This window comes from Cygnus olor, chromosome 23 (assembly GCF_009769625.2).
Source record: "Cygnus olor isolate bCygOlo1 chromosome 23, bCygOlo1.pri.v2, whole genome shotgun sequence".
Taxonomy (NCBI): domain Eukaryota; kingdom Metazoa; phylum Chordata; class Aves; order Anseriformes; family Anatidae; genus Cygnus; species Cygnus olor.
In genome coordinates this window covers 1,449,869-1,472,390 of record NC_049191.1, presented here as the reverse complement: position 1 = coordinate 1,472,390, position 22,522 = coordinate 1,449,869, and the positions used below count along the sequence as shown (strand labels likewise).

The following is a 22,522-nucleotide window of genomic DNA, read 5'->3' as shown; positions in this document are numbered from 1 at the left end:
TCCCCATGGCGAACGGCACCCCAGGCACACGACCGCCGGGTTATCGCTGTCGTGATAAATAAATCAGCCGCGATTCGGGCAGCAAGGCGGCGTTTCTTCACGGGAAAGCCGCTGCCGCCCGCCAGTCACCTCAGCGGCGGCCCCCGGGCGTTCCCTGACAGGGCCGCGGGGCCCCGTGAGGGGCCGGGGTGACTCGGGCAGGGCGCTGCCGTGACAGGGGGAGCGGGGGAAGCCCCGGGATAACGGGGGGGGCTACGGAGGAGCCCTCACAGGGCCCGGCAAGGTCTCGCCGGACCGCACCGGGCCTCACGGGCCGGGGCCTGACGGGACCGGCTGCGGCCTAGGCCCGGTGCAGGCCCCGCCGCGCCCCCCGCTCCCGGCCGCCACCGCCGCCGCCGCCGCCGCCGCCGCCCCCGCCGCCGCCTCGCTGCGAACTCTCGCGAGACCTCGGCGCGGGTCACGCGCCTGCGCGCTGCGTCGGCGCAAGGGGAAGGGGCGGGGCGCCCTCCCGAGCCGCCTCACGGCGCCGCCGCCATCTTGTTCCGCGGCCGCTGGGCGCTCGCCGGGCTCCCGCCGCCCCCCCCCCTCCCCCTCCGTGTCCCTCCCGCCGCCCGCCAGCCGGGCCCGGGGGCAGCGCGGGCCCCCTGGGCGCGGAGGAGGCGCGGAGGTTTCGCGGCGCCCTTGGGGCCGGTGAGTGGCGGGGCGAGGGGCGGGGGGGGAGGCGGTGGCGGCGGCCGGCGGAGGGGGCGCGGGGCGGGGGCGGCCCTCAGGGGCTCCCCCCCCGCCCCCACCCCGGGCGGCTCGGCTCCGATTGGCCGCGCCGCGCCGCTCCGCGCCCGCTGATTGGCTCGCGGGGGTGGAGGCGGGCGAGGGGAGCTCGGCGCTCATTGGCTGCCGCGGGGGAGCGAGGCGCTGATTGGCTGTCGCGCGCGCGCGGGGCGGGAGGGGAGGGGGCAGGAAGCCGGGGCCGCGCGCGGGGCTGGGGGCGGTGCGGGGGGACCGGGAGAGGCGGGGGAGGGGCACGGGGGGTGGGGTGGGGGGGGCGCGGTGTTTTTGGCCCTTTCCGTGGCTTTTTGGGGCTGTTTCTACCCCGGAAGCCTCCGGGGGGGTCTCCCAGAGGGAGAGGCCAAAGCCCGCTAACGGCCCGGGGCCTCCCGGTGCGCGCCGTTAGGCCCGGGGGGGTGAGGGGTCTGCAGGCCGCGGCGCTGCCCTGAGGCGGGGCAAGGCCCGAGGGCGGCCCGGGGCCAAGAGCAGGGCGGGGGCGGGCGGGAGCTGCTCGGGCCCCGGCCCCGTTCCCTTCCCGTTCGAGGGAACCGGGCCCTGCCGGTGCGAGGCGGGGCAGCGCCGTGGGCAGCACGAGGCCGCGGTTGGCGGCTGCCGGGCCGGGGCCGTGACAGGCTTCGCGGTGCTCCCGGGGGAAGGAGCTGGGGGGTCCCGGCGCCCCGTCGGGGCCTGTCGCTGCTCCCAGCGCTGCCTCTCCTCGGATTAAGCCGTCCCCGGGCGTCCGTCGGTACGCGCGCCCTGTCCCGCAGCCGTTGGGATGGAGTCGCAGCCGCCGAGCCCAGCGGGCTGCGGGCACGGGGTTAATTCCCCGGCCCTACGTCCGGAAATCGGACCTCGGGCCGCCAGCCGTGACTCGCCGCCGTCCCCTCGGCCCCGCTGTGTCCTTTTGCAGGCTGAGCTGTGCCCTTTGTAGACGGGGGGAGGTTTCTGGCCCAGGCCGCTCCGACTGGGGCCGCGTTTGCCGTGTCCCGATGCCGGCCTCCAGGCGTTGGTCGGGGGCAGACGCAGCCCGGTGTAACCCCGCTGCCGTCGGGCATCCTCCTGCTGCTCGTGCCTCCGTCAGCAGGGCTCGCTTGGGGCGCTGGCGGGTGCCCGTGACCTTGGGCTGCCGAGCACAGCAGGTGGAGGATTCAGGCGTGTTTGGGAGGAACGCAGAGGTTTGGGCAGAGCAGACCGTGGCGCCTCGCGGGGCTCCGTACCCCAAGCGGGGACGAGGCGGTGAGGGGGGCAGCCGGCTCCCGGGCGGCTGCGTGACCTTGAGGCGGGCGCTGGCCCTGCGGTGCCGGCCGGTTCCCCGGTGGCTTCGCGCCTCCGGGAGATGCCCCGTGTTCGGTGCCGTGCTCCTTGTGCCACCCCGGTAACGTCGCTGCCGCTCCCCTGAGAGCCCCGCCTGACGGCGCGGGGCCGATCGCCTCCCACCCGCCTTCCCGTAGCCTCGTGAGGCCCTTGGCGTGGGATTGCGGTGGTTCTGGAGCTCAGCTGCCCGCCGTGACTCCAGAAATTAAATAATAATAATAATAATAAATAACAATAATAATGACAATAATAAGAATAATAATAATAAGCGGTCGTATTGGTGCCCACGTGCTGCCGGGGGGCTGCGGGGCAGCCCCAGTGAGGCAGGGAGCAGCCTGGGAAGCAGCCTTTACTGCGGTTTATTTTATTTATTTTTTATATTTTATTTTCTTTCAATATAATTTTTATATTTTCTTTCAAATTTATTTTATTATATTTTATATTCATACTTTATAACAATATTTTTATAGTCGTATTTTTATTTTTTTAAATTTTGTTTACATATATTTGTGTATTCTATTTATTCTATTTATTTAATTTATCATCCACCCCCCCCCCCCCCCCCCCCCCCCTCCGGCCCTGACCCCGCGCCCCGGGACGCGCCGCTGGAAGGGGCGGGGGGGATAAGCCCCCTGAGCGACAGCCGCGCGGGCCAATCGGCGGCGCCGCCCCGCCCCCTCCGCGTGCCTGGCCGGGAGCCGGGCGGCCAATAGGAGCCGAGGGGCGGGGCCGCGCCGCCGAGGGGCCGCGGGCGGGCTCCGCTCTGACCCCTGCGCCGCCTCTCAAGGTAACTTGAAAACAGGAAGCGGGCGGCCGGGCTGCGCCGCCGGCGGCAGCCAATGAGCGCGCGGGGCCGCGGCTCCCCCCGGCGGCTCTCAGCCAATGGGCGCGCGCGGCGCGGGCTGGGCGGGCGCAGCAGGGTAGGCTGAGCGGCGGCCCTTAAAGGGGCCGGCGGCCCCGGTGCGGCGGGGACGCGGAGCGGCGGCGGGCAGGGGTCAGCTCAAAGACGAAGCCATGGCGGGCACCGCCGGCACCCCCCCCGCGCCGCGTCGCCGCCGTTCCCTGCGCGGCGGAGATCGGGCCCCGAGCCTCCCGCGGCCCGGTAAGGCGAGCACGGCGGCGGGGGGCGCGGGGCCGCGCGCCGGCGGCGGCGGCGGGGGGGGGGGCGCCGGGGCCCGGGGCCGAGCCCCGGTGGGGCCCGGTGCGGCGGAGGAGGGGGGGGGGCGCCGCCGGCCGCGCCCTGCGCCCACCGGGGCCGGTAACGGGAGTGGGGGGGGGGGGCGCACGGTGGGGGGGGGGGCAGCAACCGGCAGCGTCTTCCCCGGTGCCGCCGCCCAGCCGCGGGGGGGGGCCCCGCCGGCGGTGTCCGGCCTCCCGGAGCCGGCCCCGGTAGAACCGGAGCATCGCGCGGGGGGGGGGGGGTGGGGGGGGGGTGGCGGCGGGGCCGCGGTCCCCCGGTAGGGCCCGCAGCGAGCGGCCGCAGCCCCGCTGTGCGGCTCCCCGCTGAAGGTCACCGGGTGCCGCAGCACGGCCGGGCCGGCGAACGGCTCCCGGGACCCGGCCGGCGGCAACCGGGGCTTCGGCGGCAGCCCCCGAGCTCCCCCCCCACGGGCCGGGCCGGGCCGGGCCCTCGCAGCGGGAGGGGGGCAGCGCCAGGCCGCCCCCTCGGCGGCACCGGTGACCTTGAGGCGGCACGGCCCCCCCGGGGGGGGGAAGGACAAAGTTTGTCGGCGGCACTTCGGCAGGGAATAAATAAAAAAAAAAAGAAAAAAAAAAGAGGTGAGGAAACGGGGCTGCGCCCCGGGGCGCCGGGGGCACGGGGATCGGCCGCAGGCGGGAACGGACACGGACGGGGTTTGCTGCCGGGAGTCGGGGCACGGGGCAGGGATTCCTCCTGCTCTGCTCACGGCCGGGGGTGCCCGGGGGGGTGCCGGGTGTCCTTGCCGCGCCGAATGAGCCCCATGACGTGCCGCAGGTGCTCGCAGCCCTGCTCTCTCGGGCCTTTTTCTTCCCCAAACCTGCTGGTGGTTGGCCCGAAAACTGCTGCTGGGGGAGCTGGGGGGGCTGGCGCCGCTCGGCGCCTCGCCGGAGGGTCGGTAGAGAAACGAGCGCGGGTGCTGAGCCCGCCCGCTGCGAGCGAGGGCTGCCTCTCGGCGCTGGATTCAACCCGGGAGCTCCCCGAGCTGTGGCAGCCTTCGGGCGTCGTTTCGGCTCTCTCGGTCCGAATTCAGACCGGCGAACGACGTCGCCTTGTCGCAGGCAGGGCTCTGCGGCTTTCGGTGTGTGGTGCCGGTTTCAGATCCGAGAAGGGGGCAGAGCGAAACCCCGTTACCGTAAGCGGTCTGCTGGCGGCGGTGCTTTCTCCAGGACGCCCCGGTAGCAGCCGGCTCTGCGGCAGGCCGTCGGGCAGAGGCGCAGGATGTGCTGTGGGGATGGAGCCCGTCGCCAGCGCCGTTCAGGCAGAAGGGAGACGTTTTAAGGTGTTTTTCCTTGGAACGAGGGCGCGTTCGGCTGCTGCGCGCCTTTGAGGGGTAGCAGAAGGCGGGGGAACGTGTGGCTGCCTTCGTGGAAATAAGAAATCCTGCAGAAGTCCTCGTTACGGCCAGCGTTAACCGCGTTTCGCTGCCGGAGCTTGCCAAAGGCCATAGAGGCGTAAGGAAAGGTGCTGCCTGATCTTCACAGGTGAAAAGCAGCAGGAAAGCCACGAAGCTTGGGAAGGGATTCGGTAACAAACTCCACGAGTCGCTGACTTTCTCGTGGCCCCGTAAGGGCGAGGAAGGTCCCCGTACCCCCCTCGCTCTGCTCGGCGGGGTTGGTGTGCTGCCTGGGCCCCGTTGCGAGCAGGCTCAGGAGCCAGGCTCTTGGTTTTCTTTGCGGGACTTCTCCGTGCTTATTTTTTATGCTGCCTTGGCTGCAAGCGGCAGAGGTTTGGAGGAGGAGATCCCAGTGGGGTGTTCCTGGCGGTGGGCGGGTGGGAGGGAGGTGGTGCCCGCAGGAGGCCACCTTTCAGCCGGAGCAGAGTTCCTTCTTAGTTTGGTTTTTAATCGGGCTAGGGTCCTGCGTTTCTGGGACGTCGAGACATCCGCATTCCGGTAGCGCGGGCACGTGGAGCGGTTTCCTAATTCCGGGGCATATCAGGCTGCCGGTGTCGTAAGTGAATTAAATTTGGAAGGTTGTCCACTTAAACTCTTCCCTTACCGTTTTGGTTAAAAAAAAAAAAAAAAAGGACAATTTACTGTGTGCCTTGGAGGGTCAGAAAACCGTAGCGACTGTTACAAGGGGCACCGGCTGCAGCATCAGCCCTCGGGATCGCTGCCAAAGCTCCCCAGGAGCTCCAGGAAGTTTTTTTTTTTTTTTTGTCGTGTGTTGTCTTTTTTCTTCTGAAAAAAAAAAAAAATAAATATTTCTGTGTGCTGAGATCTCACTTGGGGGATTTTCTTCAGCTGCCTCCGGCTTGCTGTCGTGTTCGGTCACTTCCTGGTGAATCGAAGTGGGTCACTTTCAGTCGTCTCCTTCGTTCGCTGAAGGTGACCCGAAAGATTTGCATGTTTATAGCACAGGATCGTTTAAAAACAAGAAGGCCTGCGCGCCCCATCCTGCCTGCCCACTGAGCAGCGTAGGCTGTGCTTCACTGAGGCAAGATTTTCTGGCCTTGGGTGGTGGCAGAAGGCTTGTGCTTGCGTCTATACAATAATAGTTTTTAATTTTGCAAGATGCCATTCGATAATTTAACTCATAAAATTGAGTAAGGAGGGAAACGGGGGCGCTGAGCGTCCTGATGACCCTGCAGCCCCTGAAAGCTGGATGCTCACTTAATTTTCTGTGAGGACTAACAAGGTTCTCAGCAGACGTGCCTGGTTACAGCTGGTACAGCCTCTCGCCCTGCTGTAAAGCTTTTGTGAATAACTCACGGTTGTCATTCGTGTTCTGTAGGTTGTATCCGCTGCTGGAGCTGCCGCGGTGCGGTTTTAATCGCGCTTTCTGCCTTGCCCTCTTCCCTCTCCAGCAGCATGGCGGTGGCCGAGCCTAGAAATGCAGCAGAAGAGCACAGAAACGTGCGGTGCTCAGGGCCGCGCTCAGCTTGAAGCACAACCTTGCCCTCGGCGTGCTGCAGCCCCTGCGTGTGGGCGCAGCGTCGGATGACCGCCCTCCGATCCAGCCGCTGCCCAGCGAGCACCCGGTTCGGCTTTCTCAGCCCCTTAAACCGTGAGGGTATCGAAAGGATGAGAAAATGTGAGGGCACTCGCAGGACTCGCTGCGCAGGAGCTCGTAATTTCATGCGGCATTATTTATAAATCATTCAGAATGTTCCAGGACTGCGGCTTAACAGCAAATTCCCAGGCTGTGTCTGTTCGATCCGTGCTAACCAGGCGTCCTCCTTGTGCTTCAAAGCGGTGGAAGAAACGCGTGCGTGATGTGATCAGGGCTTCTGTCGCCTAAAACAGGGGCAAATCCGCCCAAACGCCAGGTGAGACCCCGCTCGTAGTACCCAAAATGCTGCTAAAGAGCGGCTTTGGGGAGCCGTTGGGACTTTAAGGGGTACCTGGCTGTTGGGGGACACCGAGCGGGTGCCCCAAAAGCTGAAAGCAGGCGCTGGGCTACAAAATATTCGAAGGGCTTTCTCAACATGAAGCTGCTTTCTGAACGTGAAGCCTTTCACTTTAACGCTCCTGGTGCCAAAACAGTGCCTATGGTTCTGGAAATATTTTTGCCCGACTTCAGCTTTGGGTTATTAATACGCCGCGTGCCTTCGTGTCGTACACGTCCGGCTGTGCGACAAGCACGTGTGTTTGGTGAGTGCCTGCCGCTGCCGCGGTGTGAAATGTCATCCCCGTAAAGTACGGGTCTGGGGAGATGCTGAGAGCAAGGAGCCGCTCCGCGTTTCTCCCCGGTGTGCCCCGTGCAAGCGCAGACGCGGCTCTTGAACACTGAGGCAGTGCAAAACTTGGTAAGGTGAGCTTGGCGTCACGTTTTCCATGGCATCCCCGTTAGGACTATGGGTAAAGGGGAGCAAACAAAATGTACGTGTTCCAGGAGCGGGAGGTGCATCGTGAGGTGCGTGGCTTGTAAGATCTCTTAAACGTACGGTTTTGTTCGAGGTTCCTTGAGGTCTGAGGCTCTGAAGCGAAGCACCCGATCTGCAGCCTTGTTCTGGTGCGTGCCAACTGCGTTGTTGTGTGAAGCGGACTCGCCTGACTCGAACGCTCTTCACTTAAAAGAGCTTTTCCATTTCTGCTGGATGTTTAATTTAGGAGCTGGAGAGCCAGCAGGGTTCATCGTAGACACTTGTTATTATTTGTCTGGGAATTTTCTTCCTTTGCTTCTTGCTCTGTGCGCCTGCCTGCCAAAATTGCACTGCGAAGGGCAACTATTTAATAATGTTTAACTGTTGAAATACCAAATATCAAGTGTGACCCTTGTGCTCTTTCAGTCAAAGAAGAAAGGAAAGTAAAATAACCAGTGCAAACAGCAATTCAGATTATTTTGTTTGCTTTAACTTTTAAAAGAAAACTAGTCCAGCGTTGGTTTTTTTTTTTTTTTTCTTTTTTTTGTGGTGGTTTAATATTTGCAGCCTCGATTTTGGCTTGGTGCAGCGCCGTGGCGAGGCCAGCTCCCAATTTGTAGTGTGGTTTCTGTGCCATGCCATCCTTCTCGTGGCTTTCGCGTACAAGCCTCGGGTGTATTTATGTGCAGGCACAAAACCCTGCCCAGAATTAAAAATAGTCTGTGTGTGTCTTCAGTCTTTCTGTGCACGATTGAATGAGGACTGCCAGCGGGCAGGGGGCTTTTAGCAGTGCTGTTAGGTACTTAGTGCATTGCAAAGAGAAACCTCAGGTTTTATAAAAGCGGGTACAATTCCTGGGATTTTCGTTCTCCTGAAGGAGCGAAGCCAGCTGACAACGGCCTGCCTGAGACTGCCGCGTCCCATTGTGTGCCGTAGCGATTGCCTTTACCTGCTAGGTCACGCTGTCTCCTGCAGGAAGGTACGGAGCTCACCACGTTTTCTCTGGGTGCTGTGGGATATTCCCTCGTCCCGTGTCCCCGAAGCAGTTTGCAGCGGCGGTTCTCGTTCCTGCCGAGCCTGCCCAGCCGGCGCCGCGTCCAGCGGGAGGTTTGGGCTTGGTGGTGGTTTGGTGGAGCTCTCTGCAAGATCCGGGCTGTAATTCCATATCGAACGCGGTATCGGAGAGGTTATCGGGGCAGCTTCTGCTTTGCATGAATGAATTCAGGTCGGTTCCTCGCGCCTGCCGCCCCCCGCAGGGAGGAGCAGGATTGGTGCTGGGGTTGGAGGGGGCGCAGGGGTGGCAGCAGCAAAAGCCCCAAAGCCCAGCGGTGCTGCCGGTGGTGGCAGATGGGCACTGGGTGTCCCAAAGCAGGTTTGGCCCCGCTGGCTGCCGACGCGGCGCGGTGGGTTCGGGGAGCTGTGCCTTGGAGGCGGCGGTCCGGGCTCCTCTCCTTGGCTTCGCAGCTCCTTTGGGCTTAAATCAAATGCTGTGCCTCGGAGGAATGAGACCAGAAGTAACGTGTTGGAGGCATTAGGGAGTTAGTGTTCAAACGGTGCTTTGAAGATAAAATATGTACTGCCAAGTGCTCCGAGAAGAAAGGGCTGGAAGGCACCCGAAGAGGTCATCCTGTTTATGCTGCTGCCCCAAGGCAAGATCAACTCGACGTGAGCCCTTCCTGACTTGTTTGTGCAACCTTCTCTTAAAAACCTTAGGCAAGAAGTACTCGGTGCCCTCCACAGGTAATTTAGTCCGGGATTTAACTCTCCTGACCACCAGAGAAATCTACAAACGTGCGCCTTGTCCGGCGCCCTGGAATGATCCTCCCGTCAGCCGGGACCAGCGGGTTGGGGTCCCAGCTGTGCGTAGGGACCGTGTGTGTGATACAGCAGAAGGGAAAGGTTGAAAATAAAGCTGAGGAGTTGCAGAAGCTTCTTGTGAGGGCGCGCTGGAAGGAAGCACTTGGATTTTGAATCGTGTTGGTTTTGCAGAAAGCCTCTTGGATTTGCTTTGAAAGTTAAAAGTTTGTCTTTTCATCCGGAGCGGGGCTTCGGAACCTTGTAAGCTTCTCCCGCTACCCGAAAGGCCGCCTGAGATATTTAGCCCTGTCTTACAGGAGCGGAAAAGAGCTCCCATATCTTTGGGGTAAATGATTTTGGCCCATATTTTAGCATTAAGTTTATCTGTAATTTGTTACCTGTGCGCAGTAGGTGGATGGTAGTTCTTACACTGTAATGACAGCAGCATCACTGCCACGACGCGCTGAAGTAATTGTGGTGTACTTGTAGGGGCACGGTCAATTTTGTGTTATCTTCTGAGCGTTTTCCACATCGTAATGGTGAGGTGGAGCTGGACCACTTCATCTATGGCTGGAATTCAAGGACTGTGGCCTGCGGGTTTCGCGTACGGTGAAAGCGGCTAAATAAATTTGTACCCGTAAGGTGGGAGTTGATCCCTTTTACAAAGCACCCTGCTTCCTCCAAAGGTGCCTTCAAATGAGGCCAAGGTGGATGTAGGTCGGGATGGATGTACGTTGGGAAGGCAGTTCTAGGACAATCCCATGTAGGCGCTGGCTATGACGGATGTTGCCCCAAGCTTATCTGCAAAAAAATCATCGTAAAACGCAGCGATTTAACAAGTTGCTGATCTTTATTTTTCTTTTTCTTTAACAAGTTGCAGGTCTTTAACAAGATCTGACTGCTTGGTTAACGTAAGCTTGATCAGTAAATGTGTTGTAAGGCCGCAGGGGGCAAAAACAACAAAGAAGAAGAAACATGGGATGGTTAAGGGGATCCTAAGGAGATTGAGGCCGAAGGTCAGAGGCTGCTTAGGCCGGCTGGGGTAAATGAGGGGAGTGGTTTTAGGGGAAGAAGCCCTGGTCCCGTTGCCCGTGCACCCTGGCGGATCCCAGTGCTGGCACAGGGGAGGGAACGCGCTGCTGCCTTCTGCTGCCAGCGCTCTGTCTCTCCCTTTCTGAGTATTCATCAAATCCGTTCAGCTTATGGTGAAGTTTGTTTCCTGTTGTAGTCTGAGCTATGAGCAACCTGGAGTGCGTGTGCCACGGAGAGGGAAGTTGTGCTGGCGCTGCTGTGTTTTGATCGCTCAGCCTTAAAGGTGGCGGTGTGGGAGGTGCTCTGTTCCAGCACCGCTGCAGGAGCCGTGCACATCTTGGTGGGGGTAACGTCTGGTTCCTTACCTGGTGGGTTTCTGCCTCCTTTTTGTTACGGTGTGGGATACTGGTTTTCGTTCACAGCGGATCTGGTTTCCAAGCCCCGCTACATATAGCTCTTTGAATGTGGTTTCCCCCGGCGTCCCCCCATGCCCTCGTTCAGGCAGGGTTTTCTAGGCAAGGTCTCTTCTCTGCTGCCTCGTTGACGTGTCGGAACTGGAAGCGCGGCTCGGCCGGACGCGCGTGCTGAAAGGATTCAGGATCCCTCCTGTCGGAAGGCACTGGGCACGTGGGAGAGGTGGCAGCACGCGCCGGCCTGGCTGTCTCCGAGCCCAGTTCCCAGGGCGCACATCCACTGGTTTTTCTCATGGAATTGCTCAAAACGTCGAGACCCAGAAGCTCGCCTCTCCTGACCCCTGACCCCGGCGCGCTGGGCTTGGGCCTTTCCTTTTGCCTCAGCAGGGCCAGACACCAATCTCAGCAGCAATCCTCCCATCTGCTGCAGCCCTCCGCGCTGTGCTGCGGCTCCTTGTCTTCTACACCTCTGCAGCAAGGCTTCAGGCTTGGTCTGCTCGGCTCGTGCCACTGGAGGCAGCCCGTGGCTCTTCAGCAGGATTTGGTAGGAGCAAATCCAGTAGGATTTGGGGGCTGCAGCGCCGTGTTTCCTAGCTGGGGAGCTCCCTGCTGAGCAGGACTCGCTGTCGGGTGCCCATCCGTGGCGGTGGTCCCTGCGGCCACGTGGACGTCTCATTTTCACACCACTCCCATTGCTGTGTCAGAAGCCAGGTGCGTCCCTGTGGCGTGTCGGCACAGCCCTCGCCGCTTTCCTAACCAAAGCTGGAGCTGCGATGGACGGGAGGTGCAGAAATCGATACAGCAGCATCCACGGCGCTGGTTTGGCAGAAATATCTGCCCACCTGTGCTGTCAACTCTACTGTCACCGTGGGTCAAATTTCCCACCCACATGATTAGTTAAAACCATTTCACGTAACTGCACAGGCAAGGCCTGCGTATTCAGGAAGAAGAAGCAGCCGTTGGTCTCGAACAATATTTTTACAGCCCCGAAGCAGGTAAAAGTAACTCTGTTGTTGTTGCTCTGGCACCTTTGTATTTCCAGCCGTGCGGTGTACTTGAGCTCCTGGGCCTTTGTCTGGGGAACACGCGGCTCGGAGTTGTAAGTGCAATAAATTTGGTCTTACTTCATGCAGGGAGGCTCGGCCGTGAATTTGAAAGTACCTGCGTTGCCTTGGGTGGGTCCTGAAGCAAGAAAACGTGCGGTGCATTAAGACGCTGTGTCTGTGGGAGCAGCTGTAGACCGTCGGCGTGACTTCTCAAAGGTTTCTTTTAAAATTCGTTCGCGAGGGGCTCGACGTCGAGCGCAGGGACAGCCTCAGCACAGCTTCACCTGCCGCGGTTGTCGCCAACACCAGAGGTTGCTGTCCTGGTCCATCTCAAACCCCATCCATACTTTGCATTTTACATTCCGCCGCTCCCTCAAGACCGGGCTGCAGATCGCTGTAATTGCGATAACGAGAGCGGCATCTCGCAGAGGGTGCTGCTGCGTGGCTTTGTCATCCATCGAAGGCTCTTCCTTTGCGTTTAAAGGATTGCGCTGCTAAATTCACGTGAAATTGTGTATGTTCTTCTCGTGAAACTAGTTCTTGGTTGCTAGATTGTTCCTCCTGCTCCTGGCAGGATCAGGTGTCTGGCTCTTGCTGCTACACAGAGCTCATTCTTCAGATATGCAAGTGCGGCTCTGCACATTTTACTTTTTAATCAAGGGACAGGCTCCCAAAACAGAACGCTACAGTTCTGGGGGCGCATCGGGCCGAACGTATCGCGGAGTGCTGGACTAAGTGTTTATTCTAGATAATCGCTTTTCAGCTCTGTGGATCTACGTTTAATTCCTCAAACTGCTGGGCTTGGTTTTTGCTGGGCGCTGTGACGTTGTTTTCTTACTCTTTGCTATTAAAGGCGGTATATTTAAAAAAATAAAAAGAAAAAAAAATATATAAAAAAGGAACTGAACTGCTTCTTTTTCCTTTTCTGTAACGCCACTTCTTAATATAGCCTTTTTGGTGAATTCTGTGTGCTAGCAGATGATGTAAACCCGAGTGCATCTTAAAGAGGAGTGTGGTTTTTCGGGGAGGTGGCGGCGGCGGTTCGAAGCGCTCTGTGGAGGTGGTAATTCTATATTTGAATGGTGGTAAAATCTCGCGGGGGGGCTTTTTTTTTTTTTTTTGCAGTGGCATTTTTCAGAAATATTTGTGTTTTATTCGTATTTGTAGCTGTAATTGAAGGATGTTGAAGCAAAGCGTTTGTCCGAATTTCCATCTCGTTGCTTTTCAGCCTCTCCCTTTAGATTTAGCCGTCTTTTTGGGGCCTTCGGCTGGAACATGCCCCTGCCTCCGCATAAAGCGGGCTCTTTCCCATAAAGCTGGTCCTGGGAATGTGACTGCTGTGCAGAGAACCCGACATCTCTGCTACCACCACGGGCCTGCGGTTCTTGACGGCCTTCTGGAGTTGGTGCCTCCTTCCCTGCCAGCCTCGGGGCTTTTCAGCGCTCCCCTCTGGCGCTCGCGGTTTGCATTTGAGGCATTTGAAGTGAATTTCATTCCGGTCTGCTCTCCGCCCAGCGGATTTGGCTCAGCCGATTTCAGTCGGGGGCAGCCTGGGACTGACTTGAAAGGAGGCAGGTCGAAGCGGGGCCGAGCTCTCCTCCGCTCCCCTTCCCCAGCTCGCCCAGGGACGTTCAGCAGCCGTCGGCTCTTCCCAGCCGCTGGTTTTCCAGCCGAACACCTCCAGGTGCTCGCTGCGGGTGGAACTGCAAGGTCAGAGCTCTGGGCTTTATTTGTGGTCGTGCTGTGGCTCGGGTTTTCAGTACAAGCTTCCTGCTGGAGCATGCAGACCGTAGGCATCCCAGGTGAGACAGCTCCATGGAGTGCTTCCTCCTTCCCGCGCCGCTACAGAAAGCCCCAACGAGGATCTCGTGTAAAAGAAAACAGCCGCAGACGCCGGCAGTGTCCTCATGGTTGCTTTGTGCTCCTGCGAAGTGAGCTTCTTAAGCACGTCAGCTGCCCCAGGATTTTGTAAGTTCAGTGTTTGTGGAAGGCGTTGTGCTCCGGTGAGCAGAAGAGCTCGAATTGCCGAGCGTGGATGGCGTAGCTCTGAGACGTGCTGGCTGATGGGCTCTGTAAGCACCTCCAGGCGGTTTGGGGCCAGGCCTCAGCATTTCGGCCTTCAGCTTCTTTTTTCCTGAGTCTGGAAACAAAATGCTTGCCTTCACGGGGCGTATTCCAGGCTGTGCCAATGGGGCACGTGCTGCCAGAGCAGCTGTATCCCAACCTCTCCTGTTCTTACACCCTTGTTTCTTACCCTAATTGTGTTTTGTGGGACTTGGGCCTAGGGGTTTGCTTGTTTTCCTGTGCCTCAGTCAGCACCACGAGCAGTTTCCCCCTGGGTGAAGGAACTTTCCTAACTGTGCACGAATGGTTTCGTTATCCAAGTTGGTTCCACGGAGCCAACGCTGTAGGTTTGCGTGAAATCTTGGGTATTTCGTTTTTCTTCAGTCTTCCTCTAATGGCATCCTCAAAGTCATTTATGTATCTGTCTACGTCCTAATGTGGGCTTGTTTCTGGAGTAGTGTTTTGAGTAGTTTTAACATGTTCAGGCTTTTATTTTGGTGTCTATAGGTATTTTTTCTATAAGTTTTTCCAAAAAATCACCCTATTGGCGATTCTTGGTGCTACTCTTACTCAATTTCCTGACAATCCTCTTCAGCAGTCACCTGAAGCTCAGCTGTCCCTTGGTCAAGCATCGGGCTGTTCGTTCTGCCTTCTGAAATCAGTCCTGGGTCTGCTTCAAAGATAGCAATTTTTTGGATTAATCGTGAGGATTTCCAAATTATAGGTGATTAGATGAAACCATTCCTAGCTCTTCTTCGTAAGTTTGGCTGAATACAACAGAGGCAAGTATTTAATCCACATATTTAATTCCCCTTTGCGTGTGGTGGGGGGTACAGCTGCGATGATGCTGGCATTTTCTTCCCCTCTGCTCCGTTAGCTTTTGTTCCTTTTCTTTAACCTGTTGCTTCCGAGGTTTTTGTAGAGCATTGTACTCCGGCAGAGCGTTTAAGTGGGTTGAACGCAAGTCATTTGTATTTCTGAATAAAGCCTTGAAAAGTGATTTGGCTTGTCATCGGGATGAATCGCATCCCCAGTTGCAGAAAAGCCCTTGTCTAGTGTTAGTGTTGAAATATTGCCAGTACAGAGCAGATCTGAAGCATTAGCTTTTATTTATCTGCCTAAACTAGTCTTTGTCTGTATTTGACACTGCAGATCAAGGGGGGGAAGTCAAGTGCCAATTTAAAATTTTCAGTAGAATATTTATCTCCCTGTATTTTCTTATAAATACTTGAAATATCTTAGTTTGTGGGCGGGTAGTATTGTCATGCAAATAGTTGTGGAAGAGTCATCAAGTAGCTTGTCAGCCGCTGATTTCCGTAGGAGCCTTGCCTGCCGTCCTTCCTGTCTTGAACTCTTGCCTTGAGACTGAAAATACGATCTTCTGCGCTCCTCCTCGTCATCCTTCCCAGGTTAATTAAAGAAAAATGCAACTCTTCGTAGACTCTGCTTTGGAAAGCGTAGGCTGCGGAAGGTGCTGAGCTAGTTAATTGTCCAACGTTCGTCTCTGATCCGCTGACGGGACTTCGTGGATCGCCTTCGCTTTGGACCTTAGCTTTTGCCATTGCGTGGTGGTGCACAGCTGTCTGTGTCCCGTGATCTTGACAGAAAAGGTAACGCCGCCGCTCTCCTTACGGCTGCTGCAGGTTGTGCAGGGATGCCTTGTTTGTTCACGGCGTGTTCAGGGGGGCCTCAGAGCTGCTCTGGGTGGCCCCGGGGGCGTTTAACGCCAGTAACCCGCAGGCTCCTCGCTGCTGCTTGCTAGAGAAGCACGCGGCGACTCTTCTGGCATTCACCACAACGCCTCTGCGCATGGGAGGTGCCAGCCCTGTCCCGCGGGGCTCCGCTCCTCAGCCCATCCTGGATATAAGTGTGCGTTGGGCACATCTGCCCGCTGCGCGGCCCCTCGGGAATCTTGCTGGAGCCAGGATCCTGCCGGTGTGTTAAAGACAGTGCAGATCCACCAAGCCGGACACCTTTCAAACAGGCACAGAAGAAACTGTTTAATTACAGTTTTTAGAAGTAATATCAGGCTGACATTGACGTTCTGGCTTCACCTTGAGGGGAGTTCGGTGCCGTGTCCCGCGCTGTCGTTGGCTGCAGCAAGCACCAGAATAAGTGATTGTACAGCAGGTGAGCACCGGAGTGTGAGCTGTGACTGGGCACGGTCGTGGTCTGTAACTCCTTGTGGAGAGGCAGAGCTCGAAGAAGGAATCAGGAGCCTATTTCTGCTTTCAGTTCCTTTTCTTTTTTTATATGTTCTTTTTTTAATCTTTGGAAAAATAAATAAAATTAAATAAAAATACTTGCAGAGGCTGTGAGTATCTTTTACATTGTTGCTGGAACCTGCGCTGGCATATTTTATTTTGCCAATTTTCCTGGCAATTAGCCAGGCTGGCCCCTTCCTGTACTCCTGGGATTCGTTGGGGATCTCTGCGTGCGTGCCTTTGACTCCTGCATCCCCCCCTCAGTGCTAACGCTTCGCTTTCCCCTTTTTCTCCCAGTTACCAGCATGTCCACAGATGGCGGCTTCGGTACAGCTGGCAACAGCGATGCCCAGCAAAGCCTCCAGTCCTTCTGGCCACGGGTCATGGAGGAGATCCGCAACCTCACAGTGGTAAGCGTCTCCACCAGTTGTGCTGTTTCTGAAGGATAAGCCTCTGTTTGGACGTGTTCCTGCTGCTTGTGGGATCCAGCAGGGCTGGCTGTTTACGCACTGCGAGGTGGCCCTAAAAGGTGATCATCGTCCAGCCGGGTTTTTGACTGCTTGCTACAACTCTCAGAACCTGAGACAGGCACTGGATGTAGCTGATGCACAGCGTGACGAGATGTAATCATCACGCGTTCAGCTCCTTCTGGACAGGTATTTAGGTAGCTGCTCAGACGTTTTAGCCAGCGGGAGATCGAGGGATTTGAGGCCATACCTCACGCGGTAGGCAGGCTGTTTTACTGCTGTTCAAACTCAGCAATATAAAATCTGTGACAAGCATTACTTCCATGTAAGGATATCCTTACCAAAATACAGCTCTTAATCCTCCCCACCCCCGTTATGAATTCAAACATCTGGCTTTTGGCAGACAGTTACAATTTTGTGAATGAATTTTTGGGTTTAGACTTCTGTATGCAACTGTCGTGCCCTCTTTCAGTAAAGTCTCCCTTGACAAGCCTGAAGTCTTGAAACTCCCTTGAATGCCAAGCGCATCATCATCACATGCTTTATTAATTTAAAGGCATTTGATTAAAAAAATCGCGTATAGGCTGAGAATAAGAATTGGACTAAGTAGCTTCTTTTTTTTTTCCATCCCCAAAAGAGATGTGCCTGAGAACAAGGGCATATAATAAAAATGACTTTTCGAGAGAGATTGATAGATCACTGTGATACAGTGGTCCTGAAAGCACGCTGCCGTGCGTTTAATGTGACTGGAAACAAAAGAACTCGAGTGGAAGACGGGCTGTTCAAAGTGAAAACCCCAATCAAGGAGTTTGAAGATAAGCTGCTTTTTTTCAGCCTGGGTGCGGATAGTTGATTAAAGAAACAGATGTAGAATTTTGTATGCATAACCAGAATTAATTACTTTCCTCTTTCAGCGCAGCGAATTCTTGTGTTCGAGAGCTGTAGTTTGTCTTCATCTCCACATGAAAGGGGTTTATTCTGCAGCTTATCAAGTATGGGCAGCTTAATTTTTAACTGCTGCATGAATCTATTTATTGCATCGCAAGGTAGTAAGCCCCTGAAAATTAGCTGAGGACACTGAAGGGGAGATGGCGAGGAAAAGGGATAACAGCAGCGTAATCAAATCCTGATTTTTATTTTTTTTTTTGTGCATCTTATTGAAAGTGCTCCCATGTAAGTAGCCTTGGAGCTTGTCTGCTTGTACCGTGTAGTAGAGGTCAGAGCAGCTCTTTGATGGAAAAGCCTGCTCTGCTTGCCTGCTTTTCAAATTCTCTCTGGTTCTGTGCACTTGCCAGGTGCCACCGCTAGCTGGAATTCAGGGGAGGAAAGAAGGGAGCTGCTTTGTAAGAACAAACCAAAGGTCCCTGTTCTCTGCCCCGCAGGACAAAAGGGACTGTAGCGTGGTCTTGGAGAAATAGGAGACGGGACTGGGCTGAAATCAGCGCTTCAGCTCCACAGTGAGTTAGAAGTGGCCTGTGAAAACATCGAGACCTAATTTGGAAAAAAGAAAAGATGAAGAATTGGTGCCTGAAGTTTGTTGTGCTGGGCAGTAGCCAGTAGTGGTCATGCTTCCCTTCACCATGGGACTTGCGTATTAATTTTGATTTATGTGACGTTTGCCCGTCAGCCTTAAAGGAATAAAGGAGCTTTAAATTTCTGTAATTTCTCTCACTGTCTCTTTTCTCTAATGATTTTAATAGCATCGTACCTTGTGCAATGCACTTGTAAGTGCAAGTGTCTACTTGCAGCTCTGCTGTTCGTGGAAGTTAAATACTTAGCACCATTAAGAGTCTTACAAATTAGGAATTTTGTCTTCATCTTTCTTTGAGGCTTGCCCAAACCTCACGGGGCTCTTTAAAAGGGAATGAGCTTAAGAAAATAAACTCCAGAAAACCTTTGGGATATTTTTTCATGCCCTAGCAACTCCTTAAGTTGTTTATGTGGCGGTTACTGGTTGGAAGTGCCACCCCGAGCACGCCGTGTGTTCGAGCACCGGGCCCAGCCCTGGCTGCTCTCTTCTCCCGCTGCCCCAGGTCCTTCCAAAACACCACCCCGGCCCTGCTGCTGCCAGCAGCACCACATTCGCACTTCTTTCCAGAGCAAGGGCAGACTTCTTTATTTATATATATATATATATATATATATATATATATATATATATATAAAATATATATATATATATATATATACACATATATATATACATACACAGCCCTAAAATATAAATTTTTATATCTAAATTAAATAAAATACCCCCTTCTGGAGCGCTGGCTGGGCCATGTACAGCTTCCATATTTTGTTTCAATAGAAAACAGCATTTTCAGCATTTTTTTCCCTCTTTTGTTTCACTAACATGTCTTGCAGTGCTTTCTTCCCCAGAGAAATGAGTTTCCTTTTATTTCTTTTGACATTTTTGTAAAGAAGGGAAGATGTTTTTGAGAAGCCCTTTGTGGGCAGGGATTCTGCATTCCTGGTGCAGTGGTACGTAGCCTCGGCCTTTATCCCTCGTTTAAGGGACTGCTGTTAGCAACACTGCATTTTTTTTTTATTCCTCTCTATCTTCGGAGAGGGGAGACCACGGCCTGTAGTGAAGCTCAGCAGCTTCCCTCACCCTGAGAGGGAGGTGTTGGTGCCTCCTTCCATGCTCAGTGGCATCTCTGTTGCTGCACACGCCGAGTACGTGCTCGCAGCTGAGCGGAGCAGGATGATTGATTACAGTGACAGCCTTCTCTCTCTCCGTCTCTTAAACCATCATTACACCATTTTGAGTCAGCGGTTCTTTTTTGCTGGAGAATTGCAAGAAATCCATCTAAAAACGGGAACGGAAGAGATTTTTGAACAAGGTTCTTGCGGACATTTTTGACGCCAGGACCTGTGTCGGGCAACAGCGAAGTGCAAGTAAAGCAAAGATTTCATCCTGTGGCCCCACAGAGCTCTTGTTTGCCTTCATTTTCTCAAGTGACTTTTTGCAAATTCCATTGCTTCCTGGGTCCTAAGACACCTAATTGAATTAGTTGCTTCAAATACACATTTCTGCCTCTTATTTATAACATCAGAAACATTCTGTTCTGCGGAATGACTTCAACTTTGAGGTGAAATTGTAAATGCAAGTGAATGACAGACGATTGAAGTACAACTGTACCAGTATAAAACACAGAAAAACAGATGAGAATGCTTGGATCTGCAGAGAAACTGCCATCCCTCTAAGAAAATAAGTTATTTTTATCTAGTTTTAGCCAGTTTAGTTTTGGACAATACAGATTTATTTTAACATTTCTTTCTTTTGTTTTCAGTTAAGTATCGCTAAAGAGTCTCTCAAATCTGAATCTCTCCGCAGAAAGACTTCAGAGTTCAAGAACTGCCCCTGGCTCGTATTAAGAAGATAATGAAACTAGATGAAGATGTGAAGGTACAACCATGGGGTTTTTTCTTAGGTGTTTATGACCCTTTTGGTGGATGTTGTAGCTATTGCAATTCATTAGCCTTGCAATTCATTACTTATTATTGTTACTGTGTACAGTTATTTTTAAAGCACATTATAGAACAATTGCCTGGGATGCAGTATCAGCTGGCCTAGTGTAATTAAACTGAACTGGGAAAGCGGAGTCATTTGGGATCTTTGCTTAAGACTTCTGTAATTGTGCTCTCTTCTGTTAAATAGCGATTTACTGCATCATTCTGGGCATTTTCTCTTTCATTTTTTTTCTCTAGTGCTTAACTGTTTTTTCTTGTGTTTCCTCCTTATTTTTCTCAACTCTTTCTTTCACAAAGCTGTTTGGTGTTTAAGATGAAGTGATACCACGTAAACGTGTGATACGCTGTTTAAAATTCTGTGGAAAAATAAATAATAATTTAGGTAGATAACATGGGTTTGATACCAGTATTTGAGCTGAACCCTTGACATCTGACTGATGAAGATAACACGTGAGTTGACTGATGAAAACTTAGCAGCATAAAAGGAAAAGAGGAAGGAGTCACCTGTGGGGTGTTGATGCTTGCACTGCTCCTGTCCTCCCTGTTTTCTAAACTGGAAAACTGTCAGACGTGTCTCTCCTAAGAGAGAAGAGAACGGTTTGCACTTTTATTGTTTTTCTCAATGTGACACCATCCTTCTCGTAGGACAACCTTTAACGTTTAAAGGACATTCAGGAGAAAGGTGTGTGTTGTCCTCCTGTACAAGGGAGCTATTCATTCGGCCTGTAACCGGAATGAACCCAAGCCACTGAGGTCCCAAGTTCCTGCCTTAACCAAATGAGTGTTGGTTTTTAGATAATGAAGGGAAAGATGAGATTTAAGGGGAAATAAGTCTCTGGCCTTCTTTCAAGCATCATTTAACAAGAAGAAGCCTGTACTAGGAAGTCCTCAGTAATGCCAAACCAGCTAGTAATGAAAGTGCTGAACTTGAGCTAGATGCTTCTTAAGGCAAAGGAATTTGGTAATTTGGTGAGGCACTTACGCCTCCAAACCTCCTTTGCAATTTCTCTGTTCATTTCAACTTATATTGATGTTACAACTATAAAGTAAAGGCCAGGTTTTGTAACGAGCCCTCAGCCTGTCCTGTTCAGCTTCTGCCCTCATTCAGAATCGTACGCACGTGCCAGGAGGAGGTGCTGGTTGTTACCCATAGCCGAGTACGCACTGATGCCATTTGTAACTGCACGTTGCTGGCCTACCATAATCCAGCACGATACAGAGCAAATGTCTAACTAGTCACGTATGAAACAGGCTTGGAAGACAGCCTGTATACGATCAGTACTCCTCACAGCGTGTTTAACTCAAGGCTGGTAATTATTTGGAGTGTCAGACCCATAGATCTTCTGTTACGGAAATTCCCCAAGCTTCACCGTTAAACAATGCAACCATTCAGATTTGAGTAACATTATAAAGTTACCCTGACTACCACTCTGCTGCATTAGAATATTGATGGTAACCTCAAAAAAAATCTGTAAATTTAATTACAGATGATCAGCGCTGAAGCTCCCGTGTTGTTCGCCAAGGCAGCTCAGATATTCATAACAGAATTGACTTTGCGAGCGTGGATACACACAGAGGACAACAAACGCAGGACTCTGCAGGTAACAGAGTTGCTCCTACCTAGCCTTCATCTGCTTCGTATGCTGTTTCCAAATTTTTGTTTCCATAATATGAGGTGTGTTTTGTAGACAGTAACTTCAGTACCTGTGTTTATCACTACAAACCTGGGTACAAAGCACAGTGCCCCGTGCAACTTAAATGCTTTTTGCTTAACTTGGTCTTAAAAACAAACAGACAACAATAAAAACACACAAAGCTGCAGCTGTCTGCTAATTGTGGCCTGCTCTAATTACTCAGGGTATCTGTAACTGTTGAACTTCATCTGATTTGTTTGTTGGTAGTGATTCTCCTAATGTAAGCTTGTGGATGTTAGTCTGGGTTGATAAACGTGCAGAGATGAAAACAAAAATGCCCACCTCTACAACAGATTACTGTTCCCTTTGGACTGGGAGTCAATTCTTAGTGATTCAAGAGTAAACTGTAGCTCTTTAGGGTCTTTTATGAAAGACTTTGACACTTGCTTTGTCTTACGTATTGATCAGAACTACCCGACCCTGTAATGACCATCAGTCCAGGCCCTCAGATCAGAGGTGAGAGACAGACGGTTAGGGCCACGCTGGATCTCCCACACTCTGGTGCGGAGATTGCCATAGCGGCAAGCAGACAAGTCTGACTTCAGTCCAAAACCATGCTGTTGACTGGGTGTCTAACCACTCAATCTTCACTAAATTGAGCTAATGCAACTTCCTTAATCCAGGCTTTAATGCAGTTACTGTGGGAAGGGTGTATTTGGTACACATACCAATAACATGATGCTTCCTAAGTGGCAAGTGTTAACTCAGGCACGTCCTGTTAACAGCTTTCAAGTTGTTATTTCAGAATTGTGCTTAAATCCTGATCCTAATGTATAAGACCTTTAATTGACCCAGGTTTTCTTTCTGAGTGCTTTGCCTTCCACAGCAGCTGCCATCCTGGAACAGCTGCTCTCCGCATGGTCAGTGCAGCTGGAGGAATGCAGGCTCTCTTATCAAGTATTTGGGAAAAAATTTCGAGTGGAGAGGTCTGGGTTATGGCAGTCTATTCCGAAGGAAATTGGATTGAACCCAATCCTCAGCACGGAGAATGAAATACGAGAGACATCTGTTCAATAAAAGTTTTTCTTCCTGGTGAAGATACTTTCATAATGTATGCTGCCTGCAGAACAAAAGAAATGTCTCTCTTGTGCTTTCTACGTGATCATTGTTTGGCACTTAAATGCCAAGACAGTATAAGGTTTAGAAATGTCAACTAGCCTGAAATGTGAGGATTGATTGTCTTTTAAATTTTACCCACTCATTAGGCAGCGTAGGCATCTTTGTCTCAACTCATGTTCATATACATG

The 22,522-nt window shown here is 53.5% G+C and overlaps 1 protein-coding gene across 15 annotated transcripts in view; it reads left to right on the top strand.

Annotated features, from left to right (window-relative positions):
• Positions 1-494: 494 nt before the first annotated feature.
• NFYC (nuclear transcription factor Y subunit gamma) overlaps positions 495-22,522 on the top strand; it is a 34,113-nt gene continuing 12,085 nt past the window's right edge. For 6 of the 15 annotated variants that reach the window (XM_040535247.1, XM_040535246.1, XM_040535236.1 and 3 more), the window contains exons 1-4: positions 3,007-3,181; positions 15,938-16,050; positions 19,445-19,516; positions 21,069-21,182. In XM_040535247.1, the coding sequence (XP_040391181.1) occupies positions 3,094-3,181; positions 15,938-16,050; positions 19,445-19,516; positions 21,069-21,182 (387 nt within the window). In that variant the 5' untranslated portion in view covers positions 3,007-3,093. Of the gene's footprint in view, positions 691-2,847; positions 2,867-2,983; positions 3,182-3,839; positions 3,859-14,839; positions 15,047-15,937; positions 16,051-19,444; positions 19,517-21,068; positions 21,183-22,522 lie in introns of those variants that run through there. The other 9 variants (XM_040535245.1, XM_040535248.1, XM_040535235.1 and 6 more) reach the window with 7 other exon arrangements.